Source organism: Neopsephotus bourkii, unplaced genomic scaffold (assembly GCF_033783945.1).
Source record: "Neopsephotus bourkii isolate Nb327-2 ecotype Australia unplaced genomic scaffold, CSIRO-AGI_Nbou_v1 NB_1767, whole genome shotgun sequence".
NCBI lineage: Eukaryota > Metazoa > Chordata > Aves > Psittaciformes > Psittacidae > Neopsephotus > Neopsephotus bourkii.
Window position 1 is genome coordinate 2958374 of NW_026902241.1, and position 19272 is coordinate 2977645.

Here is a 19272-nt window from a genome sequence, read left to right on the forward strand (position 1 = left end):
TCAGCCTGCTTTGTTGAAGAAAGGGTTTGCACTGTCTCATACTGTTCTCAGTTCCTTTCCACAGCATGGTTTTAACGTGAAAAAAACACTGACAAATTCGATAAGGATGTGGAGGTAGTAAAGCAACTACGTTCTTGACATAGAAAAAGAGCTTCCACTGAGAAGAAGATGGGATTCTTGATGAACATGGGAGATCCTTTCATTGGAGAGATGGTAAAAGTGACTTAACAGCGTGGAGAGTTTCAGCAGACTCCAACTTCAGCTAGCCGCCAGCCATCTGTGTGACATACAGAACTTCTTGATGTTTAGAAACAAGCACCCTATTTCAGGTGAATGTGCTGGCTTTTCTGCAGCAGAAATGGCTTTTTATTTCTTGTAGCAGATAAATGTGTAAGAACTAGAAGTTTATATGATGAGTGTATAGAAGTAGTAAGTCAGTTTGCATTGGCGACCAAAATTCTTCAGAATAAAGGGTTAAAAATTAAATATATGCAAAGTGTTTCAAGTTTCTGATTTTCAGGATGCCATAGTGGTTTTAAATGCACAGTAACTTCAGATGGACAAAATTACCTGTTTATATTTTTTAAATGAAACTTTCAAGATGTGAATGGGTGATATTAATAGGTGATTAAATGACACATAAAGCTCCCGGTTTGGAGGCAAGTACTTAATGTTAGCTACTGCCACCTAAGACTGCATTTCTAAGCTGCTCTGCTAATGCTGTGGAGGGATGACAGTTCACCTGGCACACACACGGATGGTGGAGCACTATGGGTTAGATGGGTCATTGGAAGTTATGGCTGTGTACATGTGGTTCTTAAGAAAGTGATACATGTGGTTCTTAAGAAAGTGATACAGGTGACCTGTATGGTCAGCCAAAACCACAAACATTTCCTGCTCTTCCTGTCCTGCCAGAGGTGTTGGAGTGCACAAGGCTTCTTACTGTCTGGGAGGTGGAGACTTGATTTGGTTTATTCTAATGAGAGTTCACACTTCCCTGTCCTTGTTTCCATTTTGTCAGTGCTAACTCCAGTTACAGTTTCAGTATTGACCTTTGGTGCTTGTGGTGATAAAACCCAAAACAGAACAACCCTCTCCACATTCCTCTGTAATGTTGAGAATAACATTGAAAATGTTGAAACAGAAGCATCAGGTGCTTCACTTTGACTTCACTGAGGCGTGTTTGAAAGGGAACTCTTCATGCTTTAGGCTCTCTGTTCAGTGGTTTAAAGGCTTATAAACCATCTCCTTAGAGTTTTCTGTTGGATTTCCTTATCTGTAACAACATAAAAATATGAAGTAGACTCTGTTAACTGTTGTATTATGTGGATAAGAGGAAGTTGGAGGCCTATTTTGTAGTCATGCATTGCAGTTCCTTCAGTTCTCTGCAGCTCTCTCTAGACTTGAGGTGGCCTTGATCAGAACCATGATATAAAAAGGTTCTGGTCTTAAAGGCAAGTGAGAGAAGCTAGGGTTTTTCAACAGAGATTTCTCTTTAATCTCATGGGTATCACACAAGTCAGTAGAAGTAGCATAAAGATTGTAAGGATAAGTGGTTGTTATTCCAGGATGGATGGCACAGTAAGTAGTTATCAGAAAACTATTCATGATAAACCTGCATTCATACTGGTGCATATTCTGCCTGATGGCTCTTGGCCTTCTTGCTGATGGCTTCTCAAAGAACATGAGTGTGTTTATGGCAAAGCATGCCATGTCTCCTGGATTCTAGGCTGCCAAGAAGCTTTACTCTCTGTAGGTAAAGCTGTACCTGCTACCTTCCACTTGTTAAAAAGCCCCCAGAACAATGACCCAAATAACAACAACAAAATGAAGCTTTGCCCATACCAGTTATTTGGACAAGCATATTAATTGCACATTTAAGAAGTTAAATTCAAAATTTTCAAGTAGTTCTCAAGTTATCTGTTGCTGCTCTTTGTTCATAGAATCATAGAATAGTTAGGGTTGGAAAAGACCTTAAGATCATCTTGCCCTTTTATGTGATTTTTTTTCACGTAAAACTTGTGTTATTGACAACAGGATTATGGGGTTTGTATGCTTCCTAGAGTGGATAATAGCTTTCTTATCAATCATACATAGGTGTAGTATAAGCAATTTGAAGAAATGTTAAGTTACAGTAAGATTCATGTAAGTACCTGCTACAGGGCACTGTTCCTGTGGGAAACACTTGGGCTGGTTGCTGATGGAATGTACTTTGTTGTGGTGAGCAAGCCAGGATCATCTTGGTTAAACACAGTAGCTTGTCTTAAAAGGCATCAGCAAACTGTATTGAGGTTTAGGTCTCCCAGGCATATGATAAATCATCAAAGCTGAAAGGCAGTTCCAAGAGCTTTCTGAAATCTTAAGCTGAACAGCAGTAAACTTTTGAACTTTAAACTTGTTTGGGACTTTCTGACTGTAAAAGGTACTTTTTGTTGTAAGCCCAGTGGAAAGCACTTGAGTGATAGCAGTATCTTTTTTTATAGAAGACAGAGGAAAAATAGATACTTTAGGCAAAACCAAGCTGGGATCCTGCTACCTTGGATCTTAAAATGGGATTGTCATTTTCCAAGAAATAAAAGAAGTTACCATTGGCTGTGTTATTGAAATCAGCTCTTCTCTGTTCTCCCTCTTCTGTGGTCAGATGGAGTGCTCACTACTGTGGCCTGGCTTCAGAGAGGGAGAAAAGATGGTCATTTTGGCAAGCATGTGAAAATGCCTCTTCTAAAGATACTCACTCTACCAGCCAGAGTTCAGGGCTGCCTATCAATAACCGACCCAGCAGGACCTAAAGTTAAGTTTGGGATGTAAATTTTGGGGGTGAAAGCCTGTCTCCAAGTCAATTTCCAGTGTCTCCAACAGGGAGAGAATTTCCCTGGCAGAAAACATCTAGACTTTGCCTAATAGTATGTAAAAATCACATTTAAAACTAGGAGCCTTGTTGTTCTTAGCAAGCCAGGAGGTTGAATTGCAGGAGCACGGCTTGAGGGTCTGACCCAGGCTGTGCTGAAGGAAATGCTTGAGGCAGGATGGGAATGTATTAGTTCCAGGAGCTATTTAAAATATCCCCAGCAATAGACCTACACTTGATTGAGTACTCGCTTTCTCCTGTCTCCTGCTCGCTGAGGGCTAGATTTTTCACTGCAATACGGCCATCCATGCTTGTTTGATTTTCCCAGCAGCTTTTTCTGATGAGGAAGACAATAATAACACTTTTCTCAGTGCTGATGCAATAAATGACTGTTTCCTTTAGCAAAGCAAATACTGGGGTGTGTAGGCCAAAACACCTGTGGTGTTCAACACTGCCAGTTTTGAGAGCATGGATTTTTCTGTATGAAAGTCTAACACCATCAGGAAACTGGTTTTGCACAGGGAGCCTGCATGAAATTCATGCTTGGTCCTCTATAACATCCAGGAGCTGCGACATCCACCAGCCCAGGAGCATCACCACTGCTGTTACCAGAATGTTCCCAAACACAGCAGCACAGCAGTGCAGCGAGAGGTGAAAGCAAAGAGCAGCCACAAAAGGGCACTAAACTCTAAGATACAGTGAGGCAAGCAAGCCCTATGGCAAGTACAGGAGCCTGACCGTTAATAGCTCAACAGCAGTAACAGCTATAAATTCAATCTATCATGTTCCAATCAAATCTGTTGTAATCTCGAGCCCTTGGGCCCCTTGTTGGCACCAAAAAGAACAATTGTGGTTCAACCCCACTCGGAAACTAAGCCCCACACACCTACTTCCTCTCTCCCACCCTGTGAGGTGAGGGAGAGAATCAGGAGAGTAAGAGTGAGAAAACTCGTGGGTTGAGGTAAAGACAGTTTGATAGGTAAAGCAAAAGCTGAACACACAAGCAAAGCAAAACCAGGAATTCATTCACCACTGTCCATCATCAGGTAGGTGTTCAGCCACCTCCAGGACAGCAGGGCAACATCACAAGTAATGGTTACTTGGGAAGGCAGATGCCATCATTCTGAACATAGAATCCTGGAATAGTTAGGGTTGGAAAGGACCTTAAGACCAAGTTCCAACCCCCCTGCTATGGGCAGGGACACCTCACACTAAACCATGCCACCCAAGGCTCTGTCTAACCTGGCCTTGAACACGGCCAGGGATGGAGACTTCACACCCTCCCTGGGCAACCCATTCCAGTGCCTCACTACCCTAACAGGAAAGAACTTCTTCCTTATATCCAATCTAAACTTTCCCCGTTCAAGTTTGAACCCATTACCCCTTGTCCTATCACTACAGTCCATAATGAAGAGTCCCTCCCCAGCATCCCTATAGGCCCCCTTCAGATACTGGAATGCTGCTATGAGGTCTCCATGCAGAAAATCCCCCCCTTCCTTCCTTCTTCCCCCAGCTTTATATGCTGAGCATGACACCATGTGGTGTGGGATATCCCTTTGGTCAGTTGGGATCAGCTGTCCTGGTTGTGTGTCCTCCCAGCTTCTTGTGCAACCCCAGCCTGCTCACTGCTGGGGTGGTGAGGGGGCAGAAAAGGCCTTGGCTCTATGTGAGCTCTGCTCAGCAGTAATGAAAACATCCCTGTGTTATTTCAGCACAAATCCAAAACACAGCCCCATACCAACTACTATGAGGAAAATTAACTCTACCCCGGGAAACCCAGCACGCTGAAACCACAGCCTCAGTGTCTCAGATGTGTATCTGTGCTGGTGAGCAAAAGGTTTTGAGATTATCTGAGAAATCAGATATGCTCCTTTGTTTGTCATGGTCTCCTGTCTCAGTTAGTGAAAAGGCTTTTAACAGATTTCAGGAATTAGTTAAGGATCTCCCTGGCTGTGATTTGAATGATGTTGAAGACTTTTGCTCATGCCTTTTACAGCAACGGGTTTAGTCATGTCTTACAAATGAAAGACGAGTGCAAAATTCTCCTATATGATTTCCTTCTCATTTCTTTTTATAAGCTCCTGTTTGTTCTTATTTTTGTAGTAAAAACAGACCTGTTAGTGAGAAGTAGGAGTTAAAACGATACTATGAAATGTCATATGCTTTGCTCCATCGCCTTCCTTGGTTATAAATAACAGAGCAAATTTCTCTTTCCTTTCCAGTATTACTGCCTTGTGGTGGTCTTGTGATGACGTGTGTGGCGTTCTGCAGGTTTAAATGGAGCAAAGAAGAGTCGAAGGCTCTGGATGTTCTGCTTGCATAGCAGCTGTTCCAGTAGCAGAAAGCCAACCTGTTTCTTTAGTTGTGATCTTAGGAACACTTTCCTGTTTCTGTAGCCACTGACCCCCCTGGCTGGACCTTTGTGGATCAGAGGAGGTCCTGTGCCAGAGGCAGGATAGATGGGGCAGTGTGCTGCCTTTCCATCCCATGGCTGCCTGGCACTGCAGGAGAATTCCAGGGAGTTCCCTGGTGCAATGCAAAGACATAACCATGACTGGAAACAGTTGGGAAGGGGTGGTGAGTCTTGCTCATCATCAGCTGTTCTTTGGATTAAAGAGGATGCCACTGCAAAAGTGTTTGGCCACTTAGCTTCCTCCCGCAAAGTATGCCTGTATTTCTGGCTGGGAAGGGGCAGCTCTGCTCTGATGTGTCTCCTTGCAGCAGTGGGAGGTGCTCTGCTCCCACAGAGGGGCAGAGTTGTGGGCAGAGCTGTCTGCAGCATCCAAATGTCCAAGAGGTTAACCCCTGCTGAGTCCCCAACACTCCCTGCTGTGCCAAAGTGTATTTGGGGCATATTTGTTTGCAGCAAGGTAAGGAACAAGTAAAGGAAACCTCAGCTTTCTGTCGATAAGCAGCTGTTGGTCTTTGCTGTGGACAGGCTGTGTGTCTCTGAAGTGGCCTTTTGATGGAGGCACCCATAGGTTAGGCGGGCTTGTCTGGTTTCTGCTGTTCTGCTGCAGTCTCCCAGCACAGGGTCCCTCAGGTGTTTGAATGAGGCTTTGCACCATCAAGTGCTATTAAAAATGATGATTTTTAAATATTTTTTCATGCATTCCTGAGGGTCAGAAATGTGCCCGATGCCGGGAATGAGCCTGAAATAACCCGGGAGAGCATCCCTGGTGGAAAAATCTTTACTTGACCCAGAATTCATGTGCTCTTTTCTTACTGCCTACTGTTGTGGACCCCAGCCAGAGTGGGTCTGGCTAATCTTTGCCTGTCACAGACCTGAGATGTGCTGGGAACCACCTCTTTTTCTTCTCTCTGTTTTGTCTTTTCCCTTTGAAAACCGAAGTGAAAGTTCATCAACCTGTGCAGTTAAACGAGAGCTCCACCAGCCAAATAAGGAAGTAAAACCTTCCTGTAGAGTTCTAACCTGCTCACTGCACTTGTTTGTTCTCAGTTGACATCAGCCTCACCATAAAGCCTCTAAATATGGGCTGATGACTTCCTTGTGAGCCCAGTACTGTTCTGAATTCAGCTTCTGGCTCATGAATGGTGGGACAACATTGCTGGGACGCAGAAGGAGCAGTTGTCAGGTAAGGTGCAGGGCGAGTGGGGCTGCCTACGTGCACAGGATGAGCTCTGGGGGCTTGGTTTTATTGTTTTTGGCTAATGCAGCAGGTAAGGTGAGGAAGAAACAGGTGAATCTTTTCTTAGTCATCAGGATATGAAATCACTGGTCTTGTTTTGAAGAGCCTGAGTGCATCTCTAGTTTGTGAGTGAAAATTGCTGTTTTTCTGAAAGCAGAGCAGCCCATCTTCTGTCAGAGAGGCAGCTCATGGAAGGCCCCTAATGGGCTGGCAGACTCAGGTGGTTTACAGCGTGATTCTTAGGGACAGAGGAGGCAGAAGAGGTGGCCCAGACTTATGGTGTGAGGGGGAACACTGCTGGGGCAGGGAGCAGTTGCTGTGCACCTGGTTTAGAGAAGACCAAAACCTGCCCTGCCTTGACCATTACCAGGTCTGGCTGGGGCCATGTCCCCTCTGCCTCTGCTCAGGCAGGACTGGGCTGTGGTGGGGCTTTGAGGAGCTCCGGACCCCTCTGTGGTCTGAGGCTGTTGAAGTGGAAGTGCTGCTTAAACACATTCCTGCGGGACACATGGCCCTGCTCAAGTGGTTCCCAAGTGGAGCAAACTCCTGGAGGAAGACTAGCCAAGAACTGTTCTTTAACGTTGCTCAAGATGAGGAATTAGAATGTAACCACTGCTTACACCTGAAAGTTGTAAGGCTACGTAGAAAAGTAAAGGTCAAAGTTGCATAAGGTGGGGTTATAGCTAATTACCATGTTTTCCTGCTGAACTAATCAGTTTTAAATTAAGTGAACGCAATGCAGGTTTATTCCCCAGAGCTCAGGGAGTGGGGAGGGAGTTCTTAGTGCCTCAGTGTGCCGGGTGATCTGGGAAGGTGAGCCAGTGAATGCAGTGTGGTCATGGCCCTAGGCTTGTCATGGAGGTAGTCGTTTGGTCAATTAATTCCGCACCATTTACTGACCACAAATAGTGAAGGGAAGAGGGCACCCTTCTGTGCTACACATGGGTAGATGAGCCAGCCACAGCTTTTTCAGATAGCACCAATAATTGCAGAGATGTGGCAAGAGAAGCTTTGGTGCAAGTATGCCAACAGTGTCCAGAGAAGTTTGGCTTGATGCATGAGTGGTCACTGTGTATGTCCTTCTCTTGCCGCACTTGCTGGGCTAAAGCAGCTCTGAGTATGTCTGTATGATGTTGCCCATCACCTTCATTTACTGTTTAGACCAGAAATGCAAACAGCGCAGCTCTGGAGAAGCTTCAAGCAGCTTTCTGCTACTTCTGTACACTCATTTCTGAATTATCAGGCTATAAATGTAAGTGAATTTGAAAGTGTTTCTCAGATTGCCGCTTCCAACCACTGCCCTGACGGCTTTCACAAAACAAGCTGCTTCTCTGAATGTAAAAGTCCTCACTGAAACAGTGAATAACAGGAAAAGAGTAAGTCAGGCATCATGGGAACAGATAAGTGACAGAGTTTCGTAAGCTCTGTCTGTGTTACACAGACAGACACATACTAGGAAAGACAGAACTGTAAAAAACCATTCAGGGTTCCCAGGTACGTGGCAAACAACGTTTCCTTAACTCGCTCAATGAATTTGGCTACACTTGCTCAGTTACTATGGCATCTGAGCCCATGCAACAACACTCAACAGATCTTTATTGGTGGCTGGCAAACCACACTGAGCACACTGAAAATCCCCGGTTACACCGTCCTTCGTATCACTTCCTGTGAGATAAGTCTGAAGAACACATCTACGCATACAGCGTGTTTGTGTACAGACAGGCTTGCATAGCTTAGCAGTAGGATGACACCTGTCTGACATAACTCCTGGGATGGGACAAACGTTGCATGGGACATTCCAGTGCTTTATAAGCAAGCACGGACCAGAAAGATGCTTTAATGCTGAGAGAAGACTGGAGAGTCTCTTCAGAGATGAGATAGTCTCTTTGCTGTACACTAGGCAGGTAACTGAGATTGCATGTTCCTCCTTAAAACCTGTGTTTTGTTGTTTCTGATCTCTCCCTCCTTAAAGCTGATGCCTGTTGGACAAGGCTGGGAAGACAGGAGCAGTGGGTTTAAAGGAACTTGATAAGATGGCACTGGCCAGTTCGCTTCCTAGCAAACCAGTACCACCACACTCTGGAGAAGTTTCTACAGCAAGGGTGGAAGTGCACCAGAGCAAGCTGGATTTCTTCTGCAAGCTGGGCTATGGTAAGCAGGACATCTGCAAAGTGCTAGAGAACCTGGGCCAAGAGGCCCTGGAGGACGATGTGCTGAAAGAGCTGATTCGGATGGGGAGCAAACCTCAAGATCTGGAGAGCCAAGCTCAGCCTTCCGCACTAAAACTTGTTGCCCGTGGACAATCCAGCCCTGCATCAGGGGCAAAGTGGCTCGGAGAAGGTGAAAGTGATTCTTCAGATTACTTGCGACCCATTGTGATTGATGGCAGCAATGTTGCAATGAGGTAAGCTGTGTTTCCTAAAACGGATCCCTCTTACAGGTCTTTTCCAACCAGCTGATTCTATGATTCTATTCCTGTGAAGTTCTGAATTTCAGGGTTGATGGCTTGAAGTATGTTTTCTTCAGGTGAGAGGTGCACTGGTTTCTTTGACGTATAATGTATGAACAACCGCTTATTCCTGTTCTTTGGCTGAGGCACAGCTTCTAGGGACCTGCTGTCTCTCTGCCCATAAATACACAGGCCAGATGCAATCACTGGCTTGCTCTGCATTTTGACCTTTCATAAGCCAACAGATAGCTAACCACTACTGTTTATGGCTGTATGATTCAGCAGCTCTCTCTCCCTTTTAGTTCACCTAAAAGGAATTGATGTTTCTCTCCCTTTTCAAACGGGTACCTAGGACTTCTAAATACATATGTGGAGGTGTTTCCAGGGAAAACTGGTGAACAGCTAGAACAGCCTAAGTAACCTCAGAAGGAAAGGGAAAATAAAGATGGGTCACTGTGGTTCCTAACAACATCACGGTTGTACTGTTTTGACTTGCAAGTAAACCTCAGCAATGTTCCTGGATTGTATATTTTTGTTGGGTTTTGGTTTGGCTTCATTTTTATAGAAATATCAGGGAATTGGTAGTTGATGTATACTGAATAGTCTTGTTTCCTCCTTTTTTAACTCTGTTCATATTTCACAGCATCTCATCCTGGCCAATTGCATTTCATAAGGAGTGTCCTAATACTGAAAGCACTCTTACTGATGGAGAGCCTGGCACATCCATGTGGATAGGAAATCCAAAGACAGCAATGTGTTTCCCTCTGTTTATGTATATAATATGAAGGGCCAGAGGCTGTGACAGGTGGGAGTCCAGGACGCACTGGCTATCCCAGTTTTTCCCTGTTAACTTCCCTGTCCACTCAGCAAGGCCAAGCCTGTTCCTGAAGGTTGGGACAGGGCAGAGGAGGGTTAGCTTTGGTGTGAGGTCAGATGAGACCATATCCGCTCTGGTTAGAGGGCAAGGTAGGCAACACATCGAGAGCAACTGGAGACTAAGCAAATTATGCCATCTTCTGGATGTAGGGAGAAATCCCACCTAAAACTGAGCGGTTCCTCTCTCAGGGCAGCTCATGGATGAGATGTACGGAACAGTGCAGAATCGCTCGGTTTGGCTGGGCCAGGAGCTTGGTAGACGTCTTTTATGATCTCCTGCTCCATTTGCATTTTCACCCTAGACCCTCCTTATGGTGTCCTTCTTGTCTCTCTGCAAAAGAAGTGCCTGAGCTAAGCACCTACCTTCTCATAGTGTTAAGTGCAATAGTACCCCTGACCGGCCATGTGCTCCATTCTGCGGACACAGCCTTGTCCTCACAACTTTGCTGGGGCTTTTTTAGAGGTGAACAAGGCAGAGAACGGCATTGTTTCCAGGGGAAAAGAAGATGTGCCCTTGCCACCGAGCAGGAGGCCCAGCTTAGTTTGGTGGCTAATGAAACAGGGCATGTTTTGATCTTGGAATACTCTGGGAAAGCTCTGAGACCACCCTGCTGTGCCATCCTGTGCACAGGAGCTTGCTGGACAGAGGTTATTTCAGACAAGCATCATTACAGATGTACGCTGCAGACGGCTTGAGCTAGCACATTGTATTGCTGTCCCAGACCACATGCCCACCTGAACAGGTTTTTAAGAAGCCACCCATGCTTCTGGCATGTAACATTGAAATCTTCTTGTAGGATGATTTCTAAAATGTGAGTCTGAGAGAAGGCTGCCTGCTAGGTGATTGAAGGCTGGTGGTCTGCTCTGAATTCCTCATCTTTTGCCTAAAAGGAATTAGAGGAATGTGAAGTACTTCTGAGTTTCAGAAAGGCAAAGGTTTTGCAGCAGTTCTTGGACATCCCCAGACTCTGTCTTGATAAAGTTAGAGACTACTTTGAAGATGGAGAATTGAACCAATGCAGCCTGGAAAGAGCTGCCTTTCTCTCCTGAATGCCTTTCAAAGTGATGCTGAATGGCATTTACTTTGGCTAATGGGATAGGTTTGGTGAGTGCTTTTGGTCTCCTCTTTGATGTTTCTGGTTTGCCTCTGTCAGACAGAGAAGGGACATTTGAAGAAGTCAGGGAAAAGGGATGTTAGGTTTCCTCACTGGGAAAACATCAACACCAGCAATCATAGAAGTGAAGGAGAAGCAGCAGTTTAGGGATGAAGCTGTCAAACAGTTGAAGCTTGGAGAGGCAGTTACCTGTGTGGAGGAAAATATTTCAGGCATTTGCATTTCTGCCTGACCAGGGTAATTAAACAAGTGAGTGAGTTGGTGGTCTCTGATCACCTATCAGCCTATCCATAGAAACTGAATGGAAAATAACCTTGCCTTCAGCCAGTCTCACTAGTCAAGCATCTCAGTACACTCTGCATTTCCCTCAGGTGTAATGAGAAGCTTAACTATTTCCTGCCTGTCCACGAGAAGCAGGCAGGATGGTTTAGCAAGGTCAGTGATACGTACGGTGTTTTTTTCCTGGGCCAGAGGAGTCCTGCCTTGGGCTCTCTCTCTTCAGCAAAGCCGTGTCTGATGCTGTGTCATAACCATATGGCAATGGTGCCATTTGCAGTTTCAAAGGGAGTTGTTTTGACTAAACGTCTCTCAGAAGGGTCGGAATTGCACCATTTAAAAAGGAGTCACTGTATGCTAATTATGGATTAATCGCTGGAGTCACAGTGAAACCAAATTGCTGCTTCAGCTTATGAAAGATGGGCGCTGCTGGTCTGTGACCTGAGTGCAATGTACCCTGTTGCTGGCAGGAGGGAGAGAGAGATGGGACTGAGTTACACCAGATCAGTTATGGTCCATGGACTGTGAGTGTGTGTGTGGGAAAGGTGACTGACAGGAGCCAGTCTGTGTCAAGCAGCACAGACTCATGACACAGGGAGAATGTAAGAGTTTGAAGCCCCTGCTCTGTTGCACAGCAGACGTTGCTGTTCAGTTGTGTTGACCCTGCCATGCACCATCCATACACATACTGTTTTAGATAGACATTCCCCAGGTTTGGCTGTATCAATATAGCAGCAACAGGATTAACTGGTAATGCTGAGAAACAGTTCCAGGTGCCTCTTTTTGCTTGTTGTTCTTGGCATTTTGGGCAAATCACTTGTGATTGAGCTCTTTACCTTCTGCACTGGGGGTGCATCTAGATCTCCCTTCCTAAAGCTGACAGGGTTATACATGAGTAGTCAATGTTGAAGCAGGCTGTTGCTGGATTTTGTTTGAGTAATGACATAGAAGATGTACCTAGACTTCCTTTTAATGGCAGTAATCTGAAAATGTCACCTGAATTTCCAATTCACCTCTCCAGGTGACTTTACACCTATCCTGGGCAGATCCTATCCTTTAAAACCAAACACAACAGCTGTTCTAGAATGGACATCATTAGATGTGCTGAGCACTGCAGACGGTTCATTATTGGTGAGAGTTTATTAAGACTTCCTATTGCCTGGGTATCGATTCATAACCCCGTCCCAGGTTCTTCCTCCAAACTGTATTGTTTTTCATTTGTGGTCACCATCTCAGCACTGAAACTTTTCTTAGTGTAAAATGGAGCTTTGGTTTTGAGACTGATGTAGGCAGAACCTAGAGATGAATTCCTGGGGAACAGTGGGAGAGGCATTTAGGACTGTGGCATCGACCTTGACTGGTCCATTGCTGCAGGTAGGTGTAGTAACCCAGTGAGTCATTTACAAGTCCATTTGCAGAGGTAAAAGCCCGAGTGAGACTGTGCTAATACTATCCAGCAAGTTCAAAGTACAAGGACAAGGTTTGTGTAGATACTGGGAGGGCATTTAATGCAATCACTATTGCATTACTATTATCCATTTTAGGACTTTGTGAAGAGTCTGTTTTTGTTTCTTTGTGCAGAAATGGTTAACAAATGCACCCTTACAAGTGCACTGCTCTGTGGCAAATTACAAGCAATGAGGGTTTTCAAGGTGAGGGAACTTAGGAAGGATACCACCCCGAACTGTTTTTATTAAGGTTTTCTGTGTCTTGCTCTAGATACTGATGATTCTCCAGAAGCCACCTTGCCTGCATCCTCTGCAGCACCTGTCCCAGGACTTCCCTTCCTCTCTGAGCAATGAAGACAAAATCCACCAACTAGGGCAAGATAAACATGTGCCCAAGGTGCCTGTGGCCATCTCCACTGAGGTCTTGTCCCTTTATTGGAGTCCTGGGTTAGAGTTTCTGCATTTCCCATCCTGCCTTTTATAGCTTTCCTTCCCCCATAGTTCGACTCCTATTTCCAGATGAAGTTAGCTGCTGAATGACCTGTGATGACAATTGCAGCCTCTTCAGACTGATGTCACTGTTAGGACAGAAGAAAATACCCATGTTTTGTTTCTCATAAGAGATCCTCATGGTTTCTGCTTGTGCTGGAAGAACCTCTCGCTCCTTAAACCATTACTAGACAAGGCACATGAAGGGTCTGACACAGCCCAATATCTTGCTGGTACTCTAGGCCCCAAGTCCATCCAAATACAGATGGAAGAAACAGGCATGGGCGATAGGCTTGAGTAGCTGCAGGTGATAGATATGGGGGATAGGATACCTTTGCTTTTAAGCATCCAAACTTTTTCAGATAACAAATATTTTGTTCTGCTGGAGGAAGTGTTTGGCTCTGTCCATCCAGGACGCCCTACCAGCTTGTTTTCTTGGAAACTGGTGAATGACTCAAAATCTGTTTGTTTTGCCTTTTCGTTAATGGTTCTGTTAAAGAGAACTCAGCTTCTTGAAAGCTTTGCCTCACCATCCTTTTCCTACTAAAAAATGTTTTTTATTCTAGTCATGGAAACAAAGAGGTTTTCTCCTGCTGGGGGATCCAGCTGGCAGTGGATTGGTTTCGAGAGAGGGGGCACACGTACATCAAGGTTTTCGTCCCACTCTGGAGGAAGGAGCCCCCTCGCCAAGAGAGTCCCATTGCAGGTAGGTCCTCGTCCTGGGCATCATTTGGCAACCAGTAGGTACAGTTTGGAGACAGGGGGTGTGAACAGTACAGTTCTGTCCTGTAGAGATACGTGAAGTGCAAGTTGTGTATCAGGTTTCCATCACTTAAATTAGTCATTACTTTATTGCCTCACACTCCTGGCTAGCAGATAAATCTGCTTACAAGGCTTTGTTGTACTGCTTTGAACCTTCTGCCTTACAAGCACAAATTGCTGCCAGCTGAGTTAAAGGAGTCTGTCAGCTTGCAATGAGTCTACAGAGCTTTCAAGGCCAGCCAGGAGACGATGATATGGTTGCACACATTACCCAAAGGTGGCAGTATCCAAAGCATTCACTGTTGCATTACTATTATCTGATGGAGAAGCTACACAGGTTCCTCTTCTGGGAGAAAGAAATGCATCAGCTGAAGGCTGTGGAGGATGGTGAAATTCAGTTTGTATGGAAATAAATTTGCCAGCTTTGTGCCAGCAGTTTGGTGCCTGCGGATGAGGTGGCTGGAGGCCTCTGACCTTTTGGCATAGGGGGAAAATAGCAGAAGAATAAGTTTATTTATTTATTTGTTTATTTTATCAGGCACATGTTACCTCTAAGTAAAGCTCCTATCGAGACTGATTATGAACCATCCAGCAGGGTATAAAGGACACTACACTGGTTCAGAATGCCCCTGGTGTAGAATTCAAGCCATCCTTTACAGAGAGACATAAAAAAAAGAGTGTCTCACATTTTGGAAGTAGGCAGTTTTGTAAAACCCCCTAATTTTCAAGCTGCCAAATAGTCACCAGCTACCAATGCATCTGAGAGTCACATCACTGCCAGTTGCCTACACTGCCAAAACTCCTTCAGATCCCTGCAGGTTTCTAGCACGTCATTGAGAGCTGGTCACTGTTAGTTAATTAGATTCTCTTGCTAATTTTTAATCCCCTTCTATTTCTTCCAACCACCCCACCAGATCAGCACATCCTTGAAGAGCTTGAGAAGCAATCGATCCTCGTGTACACCCCATCCCGGAAGGTGAAAGGCAAGAGGGTAGTTTGCTATGATGATCGCTATATAGTGAAAGTCGCTTATGAGAAAGATGGAGTCATTGTTTCCAATGACAATTACCGGGATCTCCAGAATGAAAACCCTGAGTGGAAATGGTTTATTGAGCAGCGGCTACTCATGTACTCATTTGTCAGCAACAGGTAAGGGACAGCTGTTGTCAAACATTCTTGTATTTAAACACCATGGGGCAAGTCAGCTCTAACATCACTGCACCTCCCATCACTGGCAGAATACACAAGCCTTTTTCTGAAGGAATTTACCTTAACTTTTCTTATCTCATTTCTTTAGTTCCTCCTCCCTCAGCTTTGGTCTTAAACCCCCCATGTCACCATTCAGTGAACTTCTATATGCAAATGGCAGCATTAGTGACCAGCTTTTCTTCTGTTTAATCCAACTGGGGTGTTAAACTAAGACTTGGTATCTTTCAATTTCTACTTCCTATAAGAAACAGAATGAAATCTGTGAAAGGAGGCTGGCTATCTGGCAGTATGTCTAATTCCCTTAAAGGCAGAAGAGCATTTTCCTATGCCTTTGTAACCATAACTTTCTAGAAGAAGAGAGGTGAGAGGCTGGTCTCTCTGGCCCTTACCACCCCCATTGTGGAAGGTTTTTGTTAAGGCACATGCATGCTGCCTGCAAGGCTGAGCTGTGTGCTCCTCTGTCTGTATGAACTGACCTTGTCTGAGTGTTCTAGCAGCAGAGGTGCTCATTAGCCACCAGTTTGGCTGGGGAAATACTCTCAGAGGCATCCATTGTGCATGGATGAGTGTGAGCAGAGAAGCCATCTTACACTGGCATTCTCTATGGGTCAGGATGGAGACTTGGCTTTCCTGCCACCAGAACTGGATGGCCGTGCTTGGCACTGGGTTTCAGTTTCCCTGAAACATTGGCATACTGTATCTCTCAAAGCTGCAGTCTATCACCTCCAGCTACCACCAGGCTTCTTCCTAGTTACTAATGGGTTACAAATATTTATATGATATTTTCCTTCCTACTTCATAGTGATTGCCAGACCTTTTCAGAACTCCTCCCTCAGGAAGTCTAGCTGTTCCTGTGAAGCCCCTTTGAGTAGTTTCAGCAAGACCTTCTTGTACAGCTTTGAGAACCTTTCTAAAACCACAGCTTCTGTGAATAACCATATTCCCTGGATGTCTCCTTTCCCTCCTGCCAGTGACTCCCTTCATCCAGCAAAGGGGTGGGCAGAGGCACACCAAGCTGCTGTGCCTTTCTAGTTCTTTTCTGTTATTAGGGAAAAACAACAGCTACATGAAAGTGAAGAACTGGTGTCTTGTCAGGCAGGAGGGCTCTGCCTAGGAACAGAGCTTGGCTCCTGAAAGCCAGGCCACAAAAGGATCACAAGGATTTTCTGCCCTAAGCTTGAGCCGTGGCGGCACTTTAGCTCCTAAAGCTAAAAAGGTGTTTCTGTTACCCCTGTGGCTTTTTCCTTTTCCAGGTTTATGCCTCCTGATGACCCGTTAGGCCGGCACGGACCTACACTTAATAACTTCCTCAGCAAAAAGCCAGTGCTTCCTGAACCAAAATGGCAGCCTTGCCCCTATGGTGGGTTTCTCCTTGTGCTGTGAACCCCTCTTCCTCTTGCCGTTTGCTTCCCAGCAGTGCTTTCCTTCAGCTAAGGGCCCCCACCATTGTCATGTGCTGTCCTGCTTCTTGTGGTAGGGACTGGGTGAGGGAGGGCTGCACAAATGTGTGATGCTTTTTCTTCCCTCTCCTGCTGAAGTGGTTTCAGCCCCAGCAAAGTCAGCAGCTCTGGCTCCCATCCTTGCCTGCCCACAGCACCCAAACCAGGCGCTGCAGCCGTGCTGATGCCCCAGCCTGCACACAGGTTTCACCTTGCAGAGTGGACTTGCATTGTGGCACTGGGGAAAGGCCATCTGAACACTTTCCCCTTTCCCCTCCCAACAGCTTTCCAGTAATGCACAGGCTTTTCAGAGGTAGATCCCTATACATGCCCTTTTTTTAAAGCATCCCTTTGTAGCAGCAGGTCTCCCAGCCCACTGGGAGCAGCAACCAGAACATAAATGAATTTCAGACACTTCCAAAATAGCACAAACTTGCTTTCACTGCTGCTTCCCCTTGCTATTTTGGACAGCAGTATGTAAATCTGGGGTCAGAAGTTCTGAACTGGAAAACAGCTACTTCCCTTCTGCTGTTTGTGCTCCCCATACCCTGCAAATACGTAGTGCTGGGAAGAAGCGGTGAGTGCGCCAGCTGACATGGGAGCTAGCAACAACCTCCTGTTCTGATTTTTTTATTCTTTCAGGTAAAAAATGCACCTATGGCAATAAATGCAAATTTTACCACCCAGAGAGGCTCCACCAAGCTCAGCTCACAGTTGCTGATGAGCTCAGGGCTAAAATAAATGTCCCGTTAAGCATGGGGAAAGAGGAAGAGCCATGCAGGACTGGAGGAGAGCCTGGGCCCTGTGGTGCCTGCACAGAAACCCTGCGAGAAGGTAGCAGCTGCACAGGAGCTTCCTGTTATCCAGGGTGGTCCCAAGGGAGATGTCCTGAGCAGCCTTCCAGCGCCTGGGTCAGCAGCCCTGGCTCTGACTTGTGTCTGCACCAACGCTTGCTGCAGCCGGAGCCATGGCAAGACCATCCACTCCTGGAGAAGATGTCAGCGCTATCCATTGGTGATGACACCTACGGCCACAACTGGTCCATACAGACACATCAGGACAGAGGAGTGAGGGACAGCCCTCACCAGTTCGGCGACCTCAGGGACAACCTGTACACACTTCATCACTCCCATAGCTTGGACCACACCAGCTTACCGGGATGCCCTTTCCAGCAAACGGTGCTCCCTCCTGTGCCTGGTGGGATGTGCCCAGACCACAGCTGGCCCCAGGAGTGCTGCAGCACACACAGGATCAGTCAGAGGAGCCGCTATGCCCCTGATGGTGCTCAGCACAGACAGGCCCTGGGGACTCAGCACCACATTTTGCCGCAGACTTCAGCTCTTCCCGCTGACCTGCCCCACTCTTACAGTGAGCATCACCTGCAGCAGCAGCAGCATTGCTTCCCCAGCCAGCCCCCACAACAGCCCTTTGTGTTAGACACCAGAAACAGACTGGGCTTCCGCCAGAAAACCCACGCATACCCCAGTGCCTCTTACAGTGACCACTGGCCCACTCCAGCTGTAAGGCCACCCTCTGCCCAGCAATCAAACATACACAGGGAGCTGTGCTCCCTTTTCCCTTACAGTGATGTGAACCATGTCATGGCTTTGTACCCCAACGTTGAGGATATTGCTATATTGACTTCACTGATTCAAAGACACAGGAGTTTGTGAAGCCTCCAGATCAAACCTTTCCTGACAAGCACAAGTCCTGGGGAAATAACATGCTACTCTGAGGCTTAACCAAGTGTTATTAAAGGGCTTTATGGCAAACGCTGTAGCTGCTCTGGGAGCACAGGTCTAAGCATCAACCAGCTATGTCACATGGGGCACCAAGTCAAGGCACAGGCTGCCATTCACTGCAGTGGGATCTCATTCTCCTCCCTGTCAGCATTTGAACCTCAGTAGTGACTGGGTTCAGGATGGCAGAGATCTTTGTTGATGCCTTGAAAGAATAGACATGTTTTAAAAATCCTAAGCCTCTTGCTCAGCTCTTGTAAAAGAGCCATGCTCCATGGGGAGGGCTCTGCACAGACCTCCCATGCCTACTTGCTCAGCTACAGGCAAAAAATCATTTGGCCCATTTCCCCTAATGCAGGGCTGTGCTCTCTGCTAGAAGGAACCTTTGAATCCATACCACTGGCTGTATCAGTGAGCTTTCAAAGGCACATCTCGTGTTTATAAACAGAAGCAGTGAACACATAGAGTCTCTAGTAGACGTGTGAGGGTACAGCAGAGAAGCTGCAGGTACCTTTCTCAGGGATCACATACAATAGGAGTCAATTCAGGGAAGTAATCTCCAGTGTAAGTCCCGATGTGGACTGAGGGCTTGGGGTTGTGAATTAAAAAAGGAGGCACAGAGGATGCCAAGGAGACTGGCGGGGGAGCTTTGAAGTGTCTCTGTTGTACTGAAAAAGTCCTGTTGTTGATTTAACCCTTAATTACCGAACATGGTCCCATAATGCAACTGTACAGCTGACTTAGGATTGCAAACATTTAAGCTGTGCTCTGCTGGGACGTGTTTGATCCGCAGTAAATTGTAAAGCTGCTAGTCTCTGCATTATTCCACTGAACTCTTCAGGTTATAATGCAAAGATTAAGGTTGAAGATGAAGGGCTTTAGCATTATACCAAAGCTCAAGTATGTCAGTATGACATGTTTTAGAAATGCTTTAGCACATCATGAAGTGGTTACCTACAACTCTTTGTTCTA

At 46.0% G+C, this 19272-nt stretch overlaps 1 protein-coding gene across 2 annotated transcripts; it reads left to right on the top strand.

The window, feature by feature from the left end:
- Window positions 1–5955: 5955 nt before the first annotated feature.
- ZC3H12D (zinc finger CCCH-type containing 12D) lies at window positions 5956–18940 on the top strand. Of its 2 annotated transcripts, XM_061378560.1 has the most exons (6): window positions 5956–6444; window positions 8471–8902; window positions 13718–13857; window positions 14828–15062; window positions 16376–16482; window positions 17204–18940. In XM_061378560.1, exons 2-6 carry the CDS (start codon window positions 8532–8534, stop codon window positions 18232–18234), a joined length of 1884 nt encoding a protein of 627 aa, XP_061234544.1. In that variant the 5' UTR covers window positions 5956–6444; window positions 8471–8531; the 3' UTR covers window positions 18235–18940. The 2 variants fall into 2 exon arrangements, with proteins under 2 accessions (XP_061234544.1, XP_061234545.1); XM_061378561.1 differs by lacking the exon at window positions 5956–6444 and having other exon boundaries at window positions 8364–8902.
- Window positions 18941–19272: the final 332 nt, after the last annotated feature.

Coding starts and splice junctions, on each gene's coding strand:
- ZC3H12D (XM_061378560.1), top strand. CDS start 8,532: ATGGCACTGGCCAGTTCGCTTCCTAGCAAACCAGTACCACCACACTCT. Junction 8,903..13,717: donor GGCAGCAATGTTGCAATGAG/GTAAGCTGTGTT, acceptor TTTTTATTCTAG/TCATGGAAACAAAGAGGTTT. Junction 16,483..17,203: donor ATGGCAGCCTTGCCCCTATG/GTGGGTTTCTCC, acceptor TTATTCTTTCAG/GTAAAAAATGCACCTATGGC.